We start from the raw sequence: 18,485 nt of genomic DNA, 5'->3' as shown, positions 1-18,485 counted from the left end.
GACTCTTCCCCTCTCCCTATCATTTTAAATTAAAACAGTGCATTACTAATGATATTTTTCCCCAAGTCAAAACTACAGAAAGAAATTATGAGATAAAAGTTATGATGTTTGTTAGTCAGTATCAGTTTACCATCATTTTGGAGGGTGGGGGTGGGGTTATTCAGTCTCCTTCATGGTATCTGCAGATGCCTGCCCTGGCGTGGTCCACCTTATAGACATCACCAGTTTTAGTCCGCACAACCCACAGGTAGGAGGCTATGATTTCCCTTCAAATTGTTTTCCACACTTCTTTTTCTGACATCACAAACTGTAATGCAAACACTTTCCATGAAGTTGTGTCTTTCATGGAAACTGCATACACAATCTTATGAAAACTAACAGATAACATCAAATTCCTCTTCTGCTAAATGCAATGTAGTGAATAGACACAAGGGTGAACACAGCAAATGAATGCACAAATAAAAAGGTGCAATTCCAGCATTAAAATTAAGGGCAGTTTAGAAGACCAAGTTGGCAACTCCTTAGTTTATAGAACTGAAGATATTGATTTTTTGCAAATGTGTTGTAAGATAAAAAAAACTTTATTGGCAGTGTTTCGGATTATAAGGGGATGAATTACTTTTTTTGAGATAAATTTCTGTTTTGTAAATTGTATTTTTCAAAATTCACATCCCCAAAGATCCCGTAAGCAAACAATAGTGATAAAGCGAAGAAAATCCTTAGCTATCCCATGTGACTTTGGATTGTTAGGCTGGAGGTATGCCTTTATACAGAAATATGAAAAGATGTACAGTCACTGTGTGGCATACTATGTAGGCTGGCAGGTAAATTAAACAGCAGGCCACAGACTTGTCATTATCTTTAATGTAACACAGAGGTCATTGGAACTCTCAAACTATAACATACAGAAGCAATACAGGAGGAAAAGGGGCTGGTAATTATATCAATAAATGTGTTGTTTAAAAAATATAATTGGGTGGTATTTTAATACGCTCTACAAATGACTTTTTGCAGTCTGAACTATAGGTAGCAATTCCAAAGCACAGGAAGAGACTTGGTCCCTTGCCTCCAATTCGTAATGCACTAAACTAGATGTTCTATAATGACTCTGAAGGGATTTATTTAATTAAATTTCTAAAATTATAGCCTCCCATGGAAGCGGGGGTGGGGACAGGCAAAAGCTGACTTTCTATTTTCCTTCTGCACACAGATCCCTCTCCCCACTGATGATTCAAGAATTGGGAGATCCTGATGAATGGCCTGGGGGGCTGAGGGGTTTTTTCAGGGACTGGCTGGACGAGGAAGAGTGGTGGCAGCCAGTAGTCCAGGAGGTACGTGAGGTGGAAGGGGACTTTGAACCAGGTTCAGACTGGTGGGACAGGGAGGAATCATCAATAGAGAGTGAGAGTGAAGGGGAGAGGCTTGAGGTAGCCACAGGTGCTGATAAAGGAGCAGGGGCTGTCTCCTGCTCTGCAACACAGTCCTGATTCAGGAAAGAAGGGTCGAGAAAAGGCATGAACAATTAAGAAAAGCTGAGACACAGTGAAAAAATGCAAGGAGGGAGGTATAAATAAGGGAGGGAGAGGAAGAGAACTTTAGCTTCTGCAACTGCCTTGCTTATCTGATGGATGTGCTGTATGCTGACTCCTTGATTACTGAGCAATAAAGTTAATTACTGCAAGCACTGTGCCTGGTTCTGCTTACAGTGTCAGACAACAGATGGAGGGGCTTTTCTGGCAGCCTGACAGGTTCACTGTGAAAAACTGGGTAGAAGGACCTTCAAAGGTAAGAATGTGGCATGTCTGTGCCATGCAGTTTCTGCATGTGCCTCGCCACAAACATGGTCAGAGAAAGTAATGTGTGGGATGTATGGAATCAGACAGACCAAGCATAGAAACAGGAAGCCTGAGTGAATCATGCCCTCCTTCCTGTCACCTGACTAGCTGAAGACCCAATAACTGGGTCCAAACAAACCTCAAAGTATATTTTATGATCTGCATATTTACAATGTATACAAAGTAGAAAGAAAATTATGGCCATTATTCAGATTTCCTGCCCCCCACCAAACTACAAAGTGGTAGATTTCAAATAAATATATACTAATTATGCCAAGGATATACAGTGGTCTTTTGCATTGGAAACTTCTATTATCTCAGTATGCAATTACCCTGAAATCTCTTGTATTCCATTACTCCTGAGATCTTTATAATAGTGAGACTTTTAAATGCTATAAATAAGAGTGTAAGTATAGTTTCCCTAAACTTTTTAAATTCTCCCCAAACTACCCACTTTAGGCCAAAGTTTTTGTATGCAGAGTAAACTATTCTTTGTTATTGAAAAACTCCCAAAATAAATATTTTCTAAAATAAAAAAACAAAGCTACTCAAAAACAAAAACCATTTACCAACATCTAATCAAATAATTACAGAGATTACAACCATTTTCATGGACTGATAACTGTGGGGTTTTTTGTATGGTTAAGAAGAAGAGTCCAGTTTACTAAAAAGTTTTTTCTGCGTATTTCACTTACAAATTGGCCTAAGGATAGCATAATCGCAGTACAACTTTAGTTGCAATTGTTGCACTCTTTTTTTTCTTTTGGATGCCTGGGAAGGCATACTACAGCTCATTGAATTTATTGAATTTCAGCAGCAATTCAAGTATAGGTTAGTTCTACCTCTTGGGACTTGGAAAAGAAATCATGTCAAATTCTCTGCTTCATTATTTTATATTCACCTTATTTCAGTTATTATTCCTTCTATTAGTGAAGTTCAGTGTGTATGTTGATATTTATGTAGGTAGAACATTAGCACCCTGGCTTGGGGAAAGTATGTTATTTAAGAAAGGAAAGGAAAGGAAAGGAGAATATGAGGTCCCAACAGCAAAACTGGAAAAAATAAGTCTGCATATGCAGGTATTTATTTGTGCAGAAAGGTGAAGGGGTAAGCAGTGTGGGAAAAAGCCCAACAATGTCCTCTGGAGCTCAGGACATGGCCAATTGTACCCTCCTCCTAGCAAACCCTTCCAAACTGATTTGGAGAATCCATAAGCCATCAATCCTCCAGGAAGAGCTGCTGAAAATCTTATGAATAGCAGCAAAAGGCACTTTCTTCTGGAGGCCAAAGCAGTGAAGAGGCTGATGCCAAGAAGCAAAAGGGGGGATGGGGTGACAGGATTGGAGCCAAAATGGGAGCTTAGAGAAAGAGGGAGGATGCTGCATGTTAGAGGCAACCACAAGGTATGCATGCAGACGTATGCAAGTCCTAAAAATTTAGCCCCTCAAAGGGAGAAAACCGCTCCCAAAACGGTTAAGTGGGGAGTGAGCAAACTTTAGAAAAGCCTAGGAAGTTCATTTAACGTCTCAATCATAAAAATGGTCTAAGAATAGCAAAGTGAGTGCTGCCGGAGCCTCACAAGTGGAAAATACATATGGCTGGAACTTTGTTTCTCTTTCTAGGCAGGCATGCAGACCAACACAGCGGTGCACAGCAATATCACACAAGCAACATTTCAATAACTTTAGTAAGGTGACAATGGCAGCTAACATGCAGTCCTTCAAACCTGGCAATACTAGTTAAGGTTTCACTAGGCTTCCCTGGACTTCTCTAGAGAAGGAGGAAATCCCTGTCAATTTCACCAGTGCTTTCTTTTTTACGTTACTTTTTTACGTTACACTGGAGCAGAACTACACAAACACAACACAACACAACACAACTACATGAACCGTGATACCAGTGGAAAGTGTGTGGAGGGGAACTCATACAGCTCAATGGCTAAGATAGACCTCCCTGAATCAATCTGGTTTTTTAAACCAGCTACAGCAACTTTCCTCTGATGAGAACACCTTTCTTGTTGCTCTCCAATAAGGGGTTTCTGAAACCACATACCTGCCTGTCTGCTTATGAGACTGACTACAAGGTAGACTGTGGAAACTGAGCACAGTTCCTTCGCTGTGGTAGCCCCCCTTCATATCTAATAATATCAGATGCAGGGCAGGAAAACTTCTTTTGTTTTTATTCTCTCTCATAATTTATTTGATTCCATAGAGAAACATTCTCAAGGGTGGTGAAAAACAGCAATATACCCCACGTATCACCAGGCATCTAGGGCAGGGAGGAGGCAAGCAAAACACACCTCTCTTACTTTTTTTTGACCCCTGCTGTTTATGTTTGCAGTGCCACTATTTTACGATTTTTTTGTTTTTCTTGTATGATAATTTTTTGAAGATCGCTTTAATGGAAAGGTCACTTATGCCTGTTTATTTAAAACTAAAATATGAACTGGCTACTGTAAAATTTATAGACGGTTTATAGAGATGTCTTTAAAATCTAGTACAGCACACAGTAACAGTCAATAAAAAAAGTTTATCAAAAATATTTGTAAACACAAGAAAATGTTTAAAACAAACCTTTTCCTGAACCAGCCTTTGCAAATGGATTCCACATGACAACATAGCAGAGAACATAGTCATCATGTGCTGTTGAACTTTGCATATTCCAGTTGCAAGTGAATGTATCACTGCTGGTAATCCCACCTTTTCAATCACACTTTGGAAAACACTAGGTGAGTGGCGAGTAATTTTGCATAACGCCTGTATAAAACAAAAAACTCTGTTGAATGTTTTTAGTTTAATAAATGTAAATACATACTTTGGAGCAATATTTTTTTCTTTTAATTAAACTTATAGGCTAATTTATAGTCTTAAGAACCCTCAAAGCAGCTCTGAGGTTTCAGTAGTGAAACAACACTGTTTCCTAACTTGGCATTTGCTTTCTTCAAAAATCTATGTTTAATTTTAACATGTTAAACAGTGTATTGAAATACAAAACAAATCATTGTTTAACTTGTCGGTTTGCATTTCTTAGTACAGAAAGTACTGATCTGATGTGTAGAGATCTTTCCAATTCTAATTCATTCAAGAGGTTTCTGGAAGTTTCTGGAAGCTTCTCTGCATGAAAGAAGCTTCATGACTGTTTGGGTTATACCTTCAGAGAAGCTGAGTGTACAGATGGCTTGATCTGTTTCTCTTACCTCTTCCAATTCAAGTCATGCTGACTATAAATATAGGCCAGAAGGAGCCTGGGTTTTACTTTCTCTTTCTATCTCTCTTCCTTCTGGTGTGGTGTTCCATACATAGGATGCTTAGTGCTAAGGTTTAGACTTATTGTAAGTTATTGTAAGTGCTGCAACTGGATTTTCTTATGGACGGTGCCAATCCTGAATGTATTGGATTTGTGACCATTATGCTCATTTGCCTTCAGTAGCAGTAAAGCTCTGCTGGATGAAGTACAATTGCGTCTGGTCTTTTGTGGGGGAACTCTGCTATCTGTTTAAGTTTTTTCCTCTTCCGGCGCTGGCGCAACCTAACTGTCTTCTACTTATTTCACCATGGCAGTTCCTGACATTGGGAGGCAGCCTATCACCAGAGCTGCCTTCTGTTTCTCTTCATCCTGTAACACCAGAAACCCAGGTTTAAAAGAAATCAGGCTGGATATAATTAAGCCTTGTTCCAGCAAAGCAATGGGAACAGTCTCCTTTCTTTAACTACTTAAGCATCCCTTGGTTGTTTATATCTGTTACTTGACCTGTGTTGCTTATACCTTTCCTTTAAATAAGGTTCCATATTGGTAAGGTAAAAGATAAAGGACCCCTGGACAGTTAAGTCCAGTCAAAGGCGACCTAGGGGGTTGCGGTCTCCATCTCACTTTCAGGCCAAGGGAGCTGGCGTTTGTCCACAGACAGCTTTCTGGGTCACATGGCCAGCAGGAATAAACCACTTCTGGCACAACGGGACCCTGTGATGGAAACCAGAGCGCACAGACACGCCGTTTGCCTTCCCGTCGCAGCAGTACCTATTTATCTACTTGCACTGGCATGCTTTTGAACGGCTAAGTTGGCAGAAGCTGGGGCACTGTGGTCTAAACCACTGAGCCTCTTGGGCTTGCCGATCGGAAGGTCGCGGTTCGAATCCCTGCGACGGAGCGAGCTCCTGTTGCTCTTCCACATTGGACATAGACATATACAGTATGCCTATTCAATTTTAAGAAGAAAATCTTGTTGTATGGTGAAACAGAGGCTGCTGTAAAATGCTTTGGTGGCTCCCAGTCAGAATTGAAAGGGTTGGTAGAGGAGTTCCATCTGAAATCTTGGCAACATTGTTTGGGATCCTATTTTAGATTAAAGTTTGTATGAAATTGTATTTCTTTTGGAAACTTAGTGACGTTCAACAGTAACAAAAATAATAAGAAATAAAAAATAGTAAGCCACAGACCATTTCTACATTAATATTTTGCATAAGACCACCCACTTGGATCTACTGACAGCTCTTCAACTCAACTGCACATATGTACATGTAGAAGACTATTATATTTTTAGTGAGTTGACAAACCATGAGCTTCCCTTCAAGACTGAATTAGCCCACATTTCAGTAGCTTTAAGCTTGCATAGGGGGAGCTATTAAAAAGACTTAAAGGATTATAGGTTCAAACAGATTTCGACTAACAAGGGCAAACATATGCTACTTATTTAGAGGCAAATCATAACAATCCATCTTGTAATGATTCTAAAATTTGATAGAATAATTTTGGATTTTGACACTAGCAAGATGATGAAAGATTCAGTCTTGTTAGAAGGTATGTCTGTGACACATACCTGAGGCAGGTTACACTGCAAAGCAAACAGAAAATGTTGTGACATAGTTCTGGATTATCAACCATGACAGATAAGACTGCAGAGGGCAGTGATATTTGCTATTCAACCCACAGGCTACATACCTAGTACTTCTGGCATAAAGACTTTCCTAAATACATTTTTATTATTGATTTAAGAAATAATAACACCACCAGCATGATTCTTTTAATATAAACATTGCTCTAAGAAAACACAGTGTCTACTTTCTCCAAGTAAACTTGCCAAAGCTATCAGGGGAAACCTCTCAAAATATTACATAAAAATGTCATAACTTAATTTAATTTTTGGGGGGGGGAGGGATAGAAAACTACAATGCAAGCCCTATGGGAAAACAGTATTATACAAAAACACTGTAGCCTAAATGCAGAAAATGGCATTAGTTTATGAGGAGGTTTCAAATCAGCATACAGCATATTCAGTTTGACCTGAAAAAGTGGTACCTTAACTTTTCTTATTGCATTAAAAACAAGGATAATTCCAGTGATAATGCCCCTAATTTTCTGTTCAAATAAAATTAAAATGAGATTTTCAACTTTGTAATTCTAAAATGCATATTGAAAACGTAAGGTTTTTATTTAGCTATCCAGGTGCAATAAAGTAAACGGGGGGGAAACATCAGAAGTAACTCATTTTTACTTTTAGCATATTTTAATAAAAACAAATTACTTTGAAAAGGGGTAGAAAATAAAACCTCAAATTCAGACTCCATTTTAGTTGCTATTTACAATAAGCCATGCCAAAGAAACAGCACGAACAAAAATGCACAAGTTGGTCTGGACCAACAAAATATATACTTTGGGCTACACTTTCATTTTACAAGCGGCACAATGTTGAAAACCATTTTTGAGAAGAGAACCTAGAAGAACCTTAAGATGTTTATTACACAGCTGATCCTTCAACAAATGATGGAGCAGTTCTTCGCCACTGTCCTGCAAAGTTCAGTAGGGAACATTCCCTTCTACCCGTTGTTGCAAATATATGACATTTGTCTGAAAACACAGGACTATTAAAAAATGAGTACCCTACCTCTGTGCCCAGGCCTGCAGGCTATTTTTCAAAATAATGTTGCTTAATGCAGGAGAACAAAGGTGAAAGCTGAGGATTTCTAATCGTATCAAAATGATTTTGCAGTTCTGTATCTTGAACCCTACTTCTAAACTGTACTTTAGCTTCTGATAGGTTAAGACATTTTTGCTATAAAAGCAAGGAATCAAATATACTATAAAGAATATAGACTGAAGAGCTTGATGAACAGAACCAGGATTATGCTATTTACATTAAGGAAGCTCTACTTTTCTACAAACTAATTTTAATCAATAAATTAACCATTTCATCTCAGGGGCCTGGGTGGGGGGAAAGGAAAAAAGGACAATCAGATCTTAAATCTTTTAAGCTGAGCAGGAGCAGTTCCTGGGAAATCAAGTAAAGACTTCAGCAAAAGCGTGACTTTGATTTAAAATAAAAACAATTACACAGAATCACAGACTTGTAGAGTTGGAAGGGACCATGAGGATCATCTAGTCCATCTAATCCTCTGCAAAGCAGGAATTCATTTTGAAATTAGGAATAGTAGAGCAAAAAGCCAAATGCCAAGACAATAGTAATATGCCCTACTATGTATATTTCAACCATAAGGAAGATGAGAGACAGCTTGGAAGAATTTTTTTTGGTTGAGTCAATTAAATAACCACCCATTTTCTTCAAAATGAGTATGAGTTGCATCCAAAGGTAGTTTTGCCTTAGCATAAAGAATATATTTCCAACCTATCCTAGTTTTAAAAATGAGAAGAAATGAAGCATAAACATTAGGAATGTTGTACACCTTTATTTTTAAAGAATAAAATCTGCTTACCGAAACAGCAGTTATTCTCAAAGAATCTATGGTTGAATGCGTAAAAAGATACCACAATATTGGTCCAATTTCTCCAGTAATAAATCCCTGAGCATAAGAAGAGAAGGTGGAGCATACATTTTCAACAATCTTTGCTGCCATATGGTTTACAACTCGTTCTTCCTAGAAAGAGAGAATTTTTAAAAAAATTAACTATCACTAAGTAAAAATTAAATTCAAACTATAGCAACTGCTGACTGATACAGGGAAGGACTGCATGTAGGAAATCCCTAGGGCATGATTTTCCCCACCTCTGGATAATAATTTATTTCTATTTTTCCCATAAGGGCAGATTCAAGCCACTTTGCTTCACATGTTATTTCTACAGTAAAATGACTCCCACTTATCAACCGTTAATGAAGCATCAACTCTAGTTTACTACACCAGTTCCTAACAAAGAAGTCCTCATTTCAACAAGATGGAATGGATTATCCTAAAACAAGTGGGCAAAGCAGACATTTTAGCATTGCTTTGCCAAACAATTTTGACAACTGTCCTAAGATTATTTTGTCATTTCTTTGCCTCATAGATTCCAGCAAAAAGGATGCAAATGGATGAAGACAGACCATGTCTCTTTGGCACTGGAGTCTTAGAGCTATTCGTGGGAAAGTAGAGGGAGGAAGATATATTTTTAATTAAATAAATTATTTTATAAACCTGCTTACCCCTTTTAGTTTTGTTCTGACTGCATTTATTTTAACTATATGACACAGCACTACAAATTGCTGTGAGCCATTCCCAGTATGACTGTATTGTTGAGAAACAATAACCACCAATAAAAATGGGGGGGGGGGGGAGTGAGAAAGAGAAAGTGCTTAATATTATGAATCTTTATTTAAAGTGTAATAATTAAATCACTTGGGGTTCTAATTTTGCTTTAATTCAGCACAAATTAAAACTACTTTCAAAACAGATCAAAACCAAAGTAAAAAATTAACAGATAGCAATTGTTACTATAAATAATATATCTCCAGCAACATAAGGCAGTAATTTAGGTTATGTACAGTCAAATGTATTCCTTAGGATTCTCTTTAGTTTGCATATGGCAGCCAACGACAAGATGAAGCATGCCCTGGACCAGATAACCATAGCATCTTGGCTGGAAAAGGGCCATGGATTGTCACTGCGTTTCATGAACTCAATGAGGCTGTCAGACTAATTCAATTTGCTGCCACCTGAGATAGGCTCTCTTAAGCCCCTCTGGGATCTATTATCAAACAGTGTATACGCAGGAAGATTGTGCCATTTTCTGCTTAATTAGCTTCTGGAAAAGAAGACTGACCTAAACTAATATTTGGTCCCTTAAACTGAAGGGTTCCTTTTGTCATAACATGAGCAAATAAGCTACCCTGCTTGACAAAAATGAATCTGTAAGACATGATTATATAGCTTTCCTTAAACCTTTCGTCTGCCCTGTATAGTTCATAAACACCAACTAAATAGAATGCTCAACATACTTTTTAATCAGATTATAGTTACTCAATACTAATAATCAAATTCAGGAGATATTAAACACCTATTAGTTAAGAAGAAGTTAAATCGTTCAAAACAATCACATATTTTACCTTTACCTAATAGAGCCCTGGGAAAAATCAGACCACCTGCTTCTCATGATAGCTAAGAAACTTAAATGCTGTAGGGAATGGCATGGCACCACCTAATTGTTCATCCTGCCAGCAGTCCAGCTCTAACTATCATGGCATTCTAAACTCAGGTCCAACATTGGCAGTGGGCATAGTCAGGGAGGAGGACAGGTGGGCAGTGGTAGTGGCAGCGCCTTCACTTCTTCCACATCATTGCCAGACTGCCCTCCATAGGAGCAGAAGAAAAAACCCCAATGGACCAGACATAGCTCCATCTTGCCCTCTCTGACAGTGACCAGACAGATACAGTGGTATCTCAGGTTAAGAACTTAATTCGTTCTGGAGGTCTGTTCTTAACCTGAAACTGTTCTTAACCTGAAGCACCACTTTAGCTAATGGGGCCTCCTGCTGCCGCTGCACAGCCGCTGCACAATTTCTGTTCTCATCCTGAAGCAAAGTTCTTAACCCGAGGTACTCTTTCTGGGTTAGCAGAATCTGTAACCTGAAGCATATGTAACCTGAAGCGTATGTAACCCGAGGTACCACTGTACTTCCAGAGAAGTTCCAGTTGCAAGATGGTGCCATCATTTTGTACAGTTCACTTCCAAAGCCACTTACACTAGTAGTCATCACCACACCTTGTATTCCATATCTTAATTGTGTGTTGTGTGAAAGAACATATTTTTGTCTCTTCTGAATCTACTGTCAATCAGTTTCATTGAATGACTTTGACTAGAGGGAGGAAATGTTTTCTAATCAGTTTCACCATGGTAGGCATAATTTCATAAATGTCTATCATGTCCCCACACAGCCATCGTTTAAAAATCTCGTTTGTCATTGTGCTGCACATTCACCAATTTACAGTACAATCCAAATCAAATCTACTCAGAAGCCAGCCCTGCTGAGATCAATGGGACTTACTCTGGCATAGGGCCATTCTTAAAAGCTCTTTGGGAAAAATGAAACATTTATTTCTGTTTCCCTGTTCACAGTGGCGTAGGGTGGGTTGTCAGCACCCGGGGCAAGGCAAGTAATTTGCGCCCCCTAACCCGTGGATTTGCGCTCCTTAACCCTAACCCCCAGATGTTGCGCCCGGTGCAGCCGCCCCCCCTGCACCCCCCACGCTACGCCACTGCCTGTTCAATACCTAACAATGGTGCCACTAGAGGGAGACGGGGGCCTTTTTCAAAGGTACAAAGGACCTATGTTTCTTTTCTCCAGTGAAGTGCTGGAACAACAGGAGACCCTAGTGCTGCCCTAAAGAGCACAAATGCTGTTGAACGTGTGTGTGTTTGCTGAGGCTGTTTCCCCATACACATTCTGTGCCTGTGTGTGCAGGATCTTGTCTGTTCCTTTCTTCTGCTGTGTGTGTAGATGGAAGCTGAATGTCTGCCTATCCTTCTGCTGAATGTGTGCATGCACATGAATAGAAGTGTGTTGATATGAGAGTATTCACATATGAAATGGGCTCTGGATAGTATGCAACTCTCAGAAAGGTGGCAAATCCTTAATGTGGCCATCGAGCCAGAACAGGTTAGCCTTTTCATTCACAGTGACGTTCAAGTCAAGCCTCCTTTTCCCGGTTATATATCTTTAGATTATTTCTAACGTCTAGCCAATGATTCAATTTTATTGCTTATTTCTTCAAAGCCTTAAAATAAAAGGCATTCTAACAGTAACTGGGCCCATGACAGACTCCAGAGGAATTCTACTTTTGGATTTCTGTTTTAAGACTCCGTTCAGATACAATGGTACCTCAGGTTACATACGCTTCAGGTTACAGACTCCGCTAACCCAGAAATAGTGCTTCAGGTTAAGAACTTTGCTTCAGGATGACAACAGAAATTGTGCTCCGGCAGCACGGCGGCAGCAGGAGGCCCCATTAGCTAAAGTGGTGCTTCAGGTTAAGAACGGACCTCCGGAACAAATTAAGTACTTAACCCGAGGTACTACTGTATTCAGAATAATCCAACCATTCCCTGTTATCTGGAAATTATCTTTCATTCACACAAATATGTAAATGATAAAGAAGTTTAAAGACTCTCTCAAGGCATTTAAAAATGTAGTATAAACACCAAATTAGGAAACATGGGCCTGCGAGCTCTTCAACTGAAGAACAGCCTTTACCAAAGGTGTCATGGACTTTGAAGATGCCCATCTCAGGACAAAAGGGAGAATTGTACTAAGAGGAAGGCACACTTGGTAAACCCTCACCATGATCAACTCCCATCCAGAAACCTATGTCCCAACTGTGGAATTGGCCTTCACAGTCACTTACAGACTCACTGTTAAGACTGTGTTCATGGAAGACAATCTTACTCGGCTACCAGTGATTGCCAAAGAAGAAGAAATATGTTTTGCTTGATGTTTTTCTTCCTATAAGCATTTCACTCCTCCACATTTGCCATGGGCATTAGTAATGCCAGCTGGCCTCATGAAAATAGCAAATGTAGTCTTCTTTGTGGCTTTAATCCAATGTTTTCCATTTTATATAATCTTGGGTTATAAATTGAGGAAATTGTCCCCAAACCAAACACACAAAACAGCAAACCAAAATTAGTTGAACCCAACCCAAATTGCCATTCTAAGGATATGACAACTGAGAACATAAAAAGCTCATCAACTAATGTCTAGAAAAACAAGTAAAAGAATAAAACTTGCCAAGTATAAAACTAAGAAATTGTATTTGTTGTCAAAGCTTTCCTTTAAAAAATACTGTAACTTAAAATTAACCAGCTAATTTTATTTCCAAAATCAAAAGATGATTTATAAATGCTAAGCATATCGGAGAACACTTTCTCTCCCTTTTGCACTTTCTTCTTCTGTGGGTCATGGTCTTATGATTATTTAAATTCACGAGCAATCCTTGGTTGATAAGGCACTGCAGTGCTGCAGGCTACAATCCTCACACAATGCCTAAAGGGTTATTACAATGGAGAAATTCTATTGAGAACAACAAAAGAAACTTACCCCTTCCCGAAGGCACCTCATTAGCACAGTGTAAGCAGCTGAAGGAAGGGCCCAGCATTCTCTGGGGTGCTCCTTTTTCCCTTCCTGTAAATGATGTGGAAGGGCCAGAAATGAAGTGAACAGTATAAATTATGTTAAATCTTTATGGGGGGAAATGCAATTTTATACGCACACATTCTCTATGAACCTGTCTGTTTTTAAATGATGCCTCTTATGTCACTGCATAAGCATAAGGAACTGGTTTTGCTCAATATGTCAACTTTAGTCACAAATGAACAACAGTTCTGCCAGCCTTTTCAATCAATGGTATATTTATTTTCAGATCAGTCACATGTAGGCAGAAGAAGCTCGTGGACCATTTTTATATTTTTTTAAACTTTGAGCATCTGAATAGACAGGTTAATATCTTAATATTTCCCGCTGCCCTACCCCAAGGCAATTACTTGTATCTCTTTTTCGGTTTGCAAAGACTATCCAAGAGAGATCAGAGTTCTAAAGGGTTCTACAACAACAGAAAGAAACAAGACAGTTGTGAGAGCTTCATTAACTATGAATTCTGAAATCAATCACTGGACCTTTGAGGCAATACATAAACCTATCTAGAAAGATACAATATAATGTTTCTTTCCCTGTTTGCAAGGAGCCTAAGCTCTAGTTGAGGTTCTCCATTCTGCATCCCAAGGTTCCTCAAAGGCCTTGGGGAAGGGAACAGAGGCAGGCTTAGCTACTGCTGCCTGAAAAGCTTTGGTTACTTTCAAGGGATTCAGTGGGGGCTGTCTCTTCCTTTGGCAATTGCAGCACCCAACAAGCCTTTTTAATAAAGGCATAAAAACCTTAGCAGAGAACACCCTAGGTTGGTTCTTAACCTCAGTCACTTCCTCTTCTTGTCTGGGTTCGACTGTGAAGACCCCAATTCAGACAGTTCCCTAGAGGCCTCCCACTAAGCCCCAGTGGCACCCTGAGGCTTGGAGGGATTAGGTGTGACCTCTCCTGTGGAACTACTGCCTGAGTGGGAGGAACAGACATCTTACCCTGTTTGGGTGGCAAGGGAGGGCCATCCAAAAAGGGCTCCTAGGACCCCGGGTGCGAGGGAAAAGAGGGGGAGCATCCAGCTTTATCTGGTGAATAGCCCCTCTTTTCCCTATGCCTGCATGTGGACCGCTTAGGCTTGCATTTACTCTTATGGTGATGAAACAAGCTGGTCCGGGTGAAAAAAAGCCCCTGACGGAATCATTAATATCTGAAGAGATAAACCCCTTTGTCCATAAAGGCAATGTTGGGAAATTTGCTGAACTAAGGAAGGCCTTATACTCACCTCCGCCTGTTCTGGTGAATAACCTGGAGAATCACCAAAGGCCACTTTGCCTAGGATCTCCAAATGTATAGGCCTCCTCCGTTGGGAGGAGAGAGGCTGTCCTGCCAAGGCGAAGTCATCTTGCATGCAGATGCAGCGCAAAGGCAGGAAATCAATGCGACTGAGCACACTGCTGTCGCTGCTCCAACTCCTAATTGGTGCTGGGACCCGAAGGTGCAGCAATAATGCAGCCAATCAAGGCAGGGAGAGACCATAGAGAACATGAAAGCCACTAGACAAACAGGTGCAGCGATCACCTCTCTACGAGCTGTTGGGGCCTCCTGAAGAAACGCTGAGTTGTTGAAACAAAATGACGTTCCTGCCTTTTTCGAAAGAGGGCAGGAAATGCAAATTCCTGGCCCTATTGTTTCTGTGGACTCCTCCTGTGCCTCCCTGGCAGTTGGGTCAGAATCCAGCTGCCCCCTACACTCTTCCCTTCCCCAGACAACCGGGGGTGGGGGAGAGAAAAATGAAGAGAATGAAGTAGAAATGAAGAAGCTTGGGGGGGAGCAGCCAACAGGAAAACACAGTGGAAAAACTCAGCAAGATGATCTAGCAAACCGGATGAAGGTGAGGACTAGATAAAGGGAAAATCTACACAAAACAAGCACTCAAGCAAACGGTTCTCTCCACACAAAGAGAGAGACATGAAGACCCAACCATCACTTGCAGTCGGCAGGGTTGGAATGACTATTCCACTCTGGAGAGGATGTTTCAAGTTGAAGACTCTGCCGGTGTCTAGTAGGGGGAGTCATTCCTATCAGGAATGGCATCCCCCTCCATCTGGTAAATCTTATCTTCTCCATTTGTCTCTCAACTAATTCACAGTCTTCTATCTACTTACAACTACTTACATCTATAATATGCAGCTGGAAGCCAAAAATGAAATATTTTAGTCCTACTTTGGGTCCTAGGTTCCTGAACGACCACACCAAAGTCACATGATAAAATTTACACCAGGTTTACATTTCATCAAAAGCATGAGCTGCACATATATTGATTGCAATGGTGTAGAAGACAGAATACGTTTAATAGACTACTGGAAATGGAAAATCTGAGACTTAATGGTGCTGAATGAAACAATACAATATAAACAAATATGGGATGGAAGAATCTATTTAACATAAGCATTTCAGAAAAAATGGTTGCTTTTATTCTTTACTGAAATACAACAGGATATGTGAGCAGCTCATGTTGGATACTGTAAGAAGATGAATCAAATGTATTTTTGCTGTAACTGTAATCCTATAGATTTAAAAAATCAGACCAAAAACACGATCTTCCTAAAACATATTTAGGAATATGTATGCCATAGCCATACCTCTTTAAGAATGAGCACACCTTCATGATCATCGACAGACCATAACTTGCATAATGGATTAGACAGTTTGTGAAGGTGACTACGGACTTTAACACAACTGCTGTACAAATAATTAGATGGTTTTTCCTATGCTCTTGAAAGCTTGGACAAAAGATGAACCAAACTGTTTGATAAATATTTTCTATTTCTATATTTCACTGTATTTTATTTCAATTATAGAAACAAAGCTAGAGAGGTGAACAACCTCTCAGTTTTTAAAGCATAATGGAAGTATGCTCAAAATGTAAATGCAGTTATCTTATGTTCATATGACTGCTTCATTTTTATTCAGGCTTAATGCCCTCAGCCAGTGACCTTAGGAACTGACTAGAAAACTAATATAGGAACTTCTAGAAATGACAGTTAACAGATAAGTCCCCTGGGGAACCAGACACCACGTCTCTTTAGGCTTTACTTCCATTCTGAAGCCATCTAAGGGAAAACAATTTCTATTATAATCAGGAACTAAAAACCCATGCATCTCTACTGATAACTATTATCTGGCTCTGTAAATAAACACTCCCTCTTGTTCTACAATTGTAAGAAAATAAAAGGGAGAGGCAACTTAAGTATACATGGAGGGAATCCAAGAATACCGAATCAAAATTATTTTAAGACCCACCACCACATTTGGACATAAACTTAACAGCTTTATGACAGGGTTATGTCTTCCTAAGACAGATGACATCCTAGCATTTGGCCTTAGGTGTACTGTACTAGAATCTAGATGAGGAAAGTTACCTGGGGGTAAATGTTGTTATCCTTCTTAACTTCACTGTAATTTAGTGAAATCAAATGTCATTCAAACAGGCCTCTGCTCATGCAATGAGATTTATCTTTCCCTTGTGTGTCCCCATATCTGTTCTGGAGGGAGTCACCAACCCTTAAGATGAATTTTGATGGCACATTTGGGGTTGAAGGGGGAAGAGGAGAGAAAGAGGAAGTCTACTCCACTTGCACACAGATAACTGTGTTCCTTCTCTCTTTTCCCAAGACCTTTGTCCTTGTCTTACAAAACATTCATTTTTCCCCCCAGTCTCTTCTCTGCCCAGCTCACATTTAACACAGTGGAATTTACTTCTGAGTAAACATGCATAACATTGCACTGTAAGGGCAGTCAAATTACAGTGGTACCTTAGGTTACATACGCTTCAGATTACATACGCTTCAGGTTACAGACTCCGCTAACCCAGAAATAGTGCTTCAGGTTAAGAACTTTGCTTCAGGATGAGAAAAGAAATTGTGCTCCAGCAGGAGGCCCCATTAGCTAAAGTGGTACTTCAGGTTAAGAACAGTGTCAGGTTAAGAACGGACCTCCAGAACAAATTAAGTACTTAACCCGAGGTACCACTGTAGTAGGTTAATTATTATATGAATACAATGTTCAATGTAAAAATTACCCAAACCACAAGGAATCTGTATTCATACCATAATTTAAAGACTCCATGTAAATACTTCCAAATGGGGCCTGGCTCTCAAGGAAAACTTTTGAAGGACTCAACAGCAGTACTGTATAAGGAATATTAATTAATAAAGTATTTTAATTGGTCTAGCCATATTAACTGTGACTAATTTCCACTCTCCTTCACCCACCTCCTGTCTGGAAACTGGTAACAAGTATACCCCAGCACTTTAGGATAAGAAGTAACTTTCTGGAAATTTTAGGGAAAGGCGTAAAACTCTCTTACAAGAGGCTACAAGCAGTGACTGCTTTAGGCGTGTCCAATTTGTGCGTGACCACACACATCATTCTGAACCTGGAAAGGGCCTGAAAATGCCACAAAAAGGGATGGAACAAGAATGGGGTGGAGGTGGAACAGGGTGTTTGCAGGTTTTTCAATGGTGTTTCAAATATATGTGATTTCACTTAAAACACACAGAGCCTTGGAATGCAACTCCCTGCATAAATAGGGAGTTTCCTGTAATTTAAACCTTTAAGAAACCAAATCCTGTAACATTTCAAAGGAATACAGCCTAAAAAGTCAGAACAGTCATCTTTCTATATAGCATTTTTAATAGGATAATTCAAAAATTCTACTTTTAAGAATGGGCTTAAAAGCCCATTTATAGGTGCTTTAAGAGTAGGACATGTACAATTTTGGTTACATTCTCTGTTTGCTCTAAAATGTGGGGTTTTAACTCTATTTTTTGTATTTGCCATATTTATAGGATGCTGAAAATCACTATAAAAAGGCTAGCTGTTAAAATTATTTTTAAGACACGTCAAGATGAAACTTTTGAGATATGCAAGGCAAACTTAAAAACAGGCAAATGCAGGAAGCGATTGTTTTAGACATGTCTGATATGTGTGCAACCACACACATGTGCATCACACCAAATCTGGAAGTGACCAAGTGTCACAAAAAGGTGCAGAATTGGGGGGGGGGGTAAGCCAAACCAAGGTGTTTGCAGGCTTTCTCAATGGATGCTCTGATTATACACGATTTCATGCAAGCGCGTAATGACTCAGAACCCAACTCTCACACAAATGTCTGTATCTTAAAATTAGCATATTTTGCTTATCTCCTATAAACTGAAGAACAAGCTATACTTCCAAGAGTTCTATTATCTCTGTTTATTTCCAGCTGCTCACTTGTTTGTTTACTTTTGCAAATGTAAGATATTTTTATACAACTG

At 39.5% G+C, this 18,485-nt stretch overlaps 1 protein-coding gene across 4 annotated transcripts in view; it reads right to left on the bottom strand.

Annotated features, from left to right (window-relative positions):
- The window catches only part of ULK4 (unc-51 like kinase 4), a 174,818-nt gene that overhangs the window by 126,088 nt on the left and 30,245 nt on the right, over positions 1 to 18,485 (bottom strand). For all 4 annotated transcript variants that reach the window (XM_081882917.1, XM_081882916.1, XM_081882919.1 and 1 more), the window contains exons 19-21: positions 13,135 to 13,218; positions 8,543 to 8,704; positions 4,409 to 4,591 (exon numbers count right to left, since the gene is read on the bottom strand). In XM_081882917.1, coding sequence (XP_081739043.1) covers positions 4,409 to 4,591; positions 8,543 to 8,704; positions 13,135 to 13,218 — 429 coding nt within the window. The remainder of the gene's footprint in view (positions 1 to 4,408; positions 4,592 to 8,542; positions 8,705 to 13,134; positions 13,219 to 18,485) is intronic.

The sequence above is a fragment of the Podarcis melisellensis genome, assembly GCF_964234715.1.
Source record: "Podarcis melisellensis genome assembly, chromosome: 12".
Classification (NCBI taxonomy): Eukaryota; Metazoa; Chordata; class Lepidosauria; order Squamata; family Lacertidae; genus Podarcis; species Podarcis melisellensis.
This window is presented reverse-complemented; position numbering and strand designations above follow the sequence as displayed.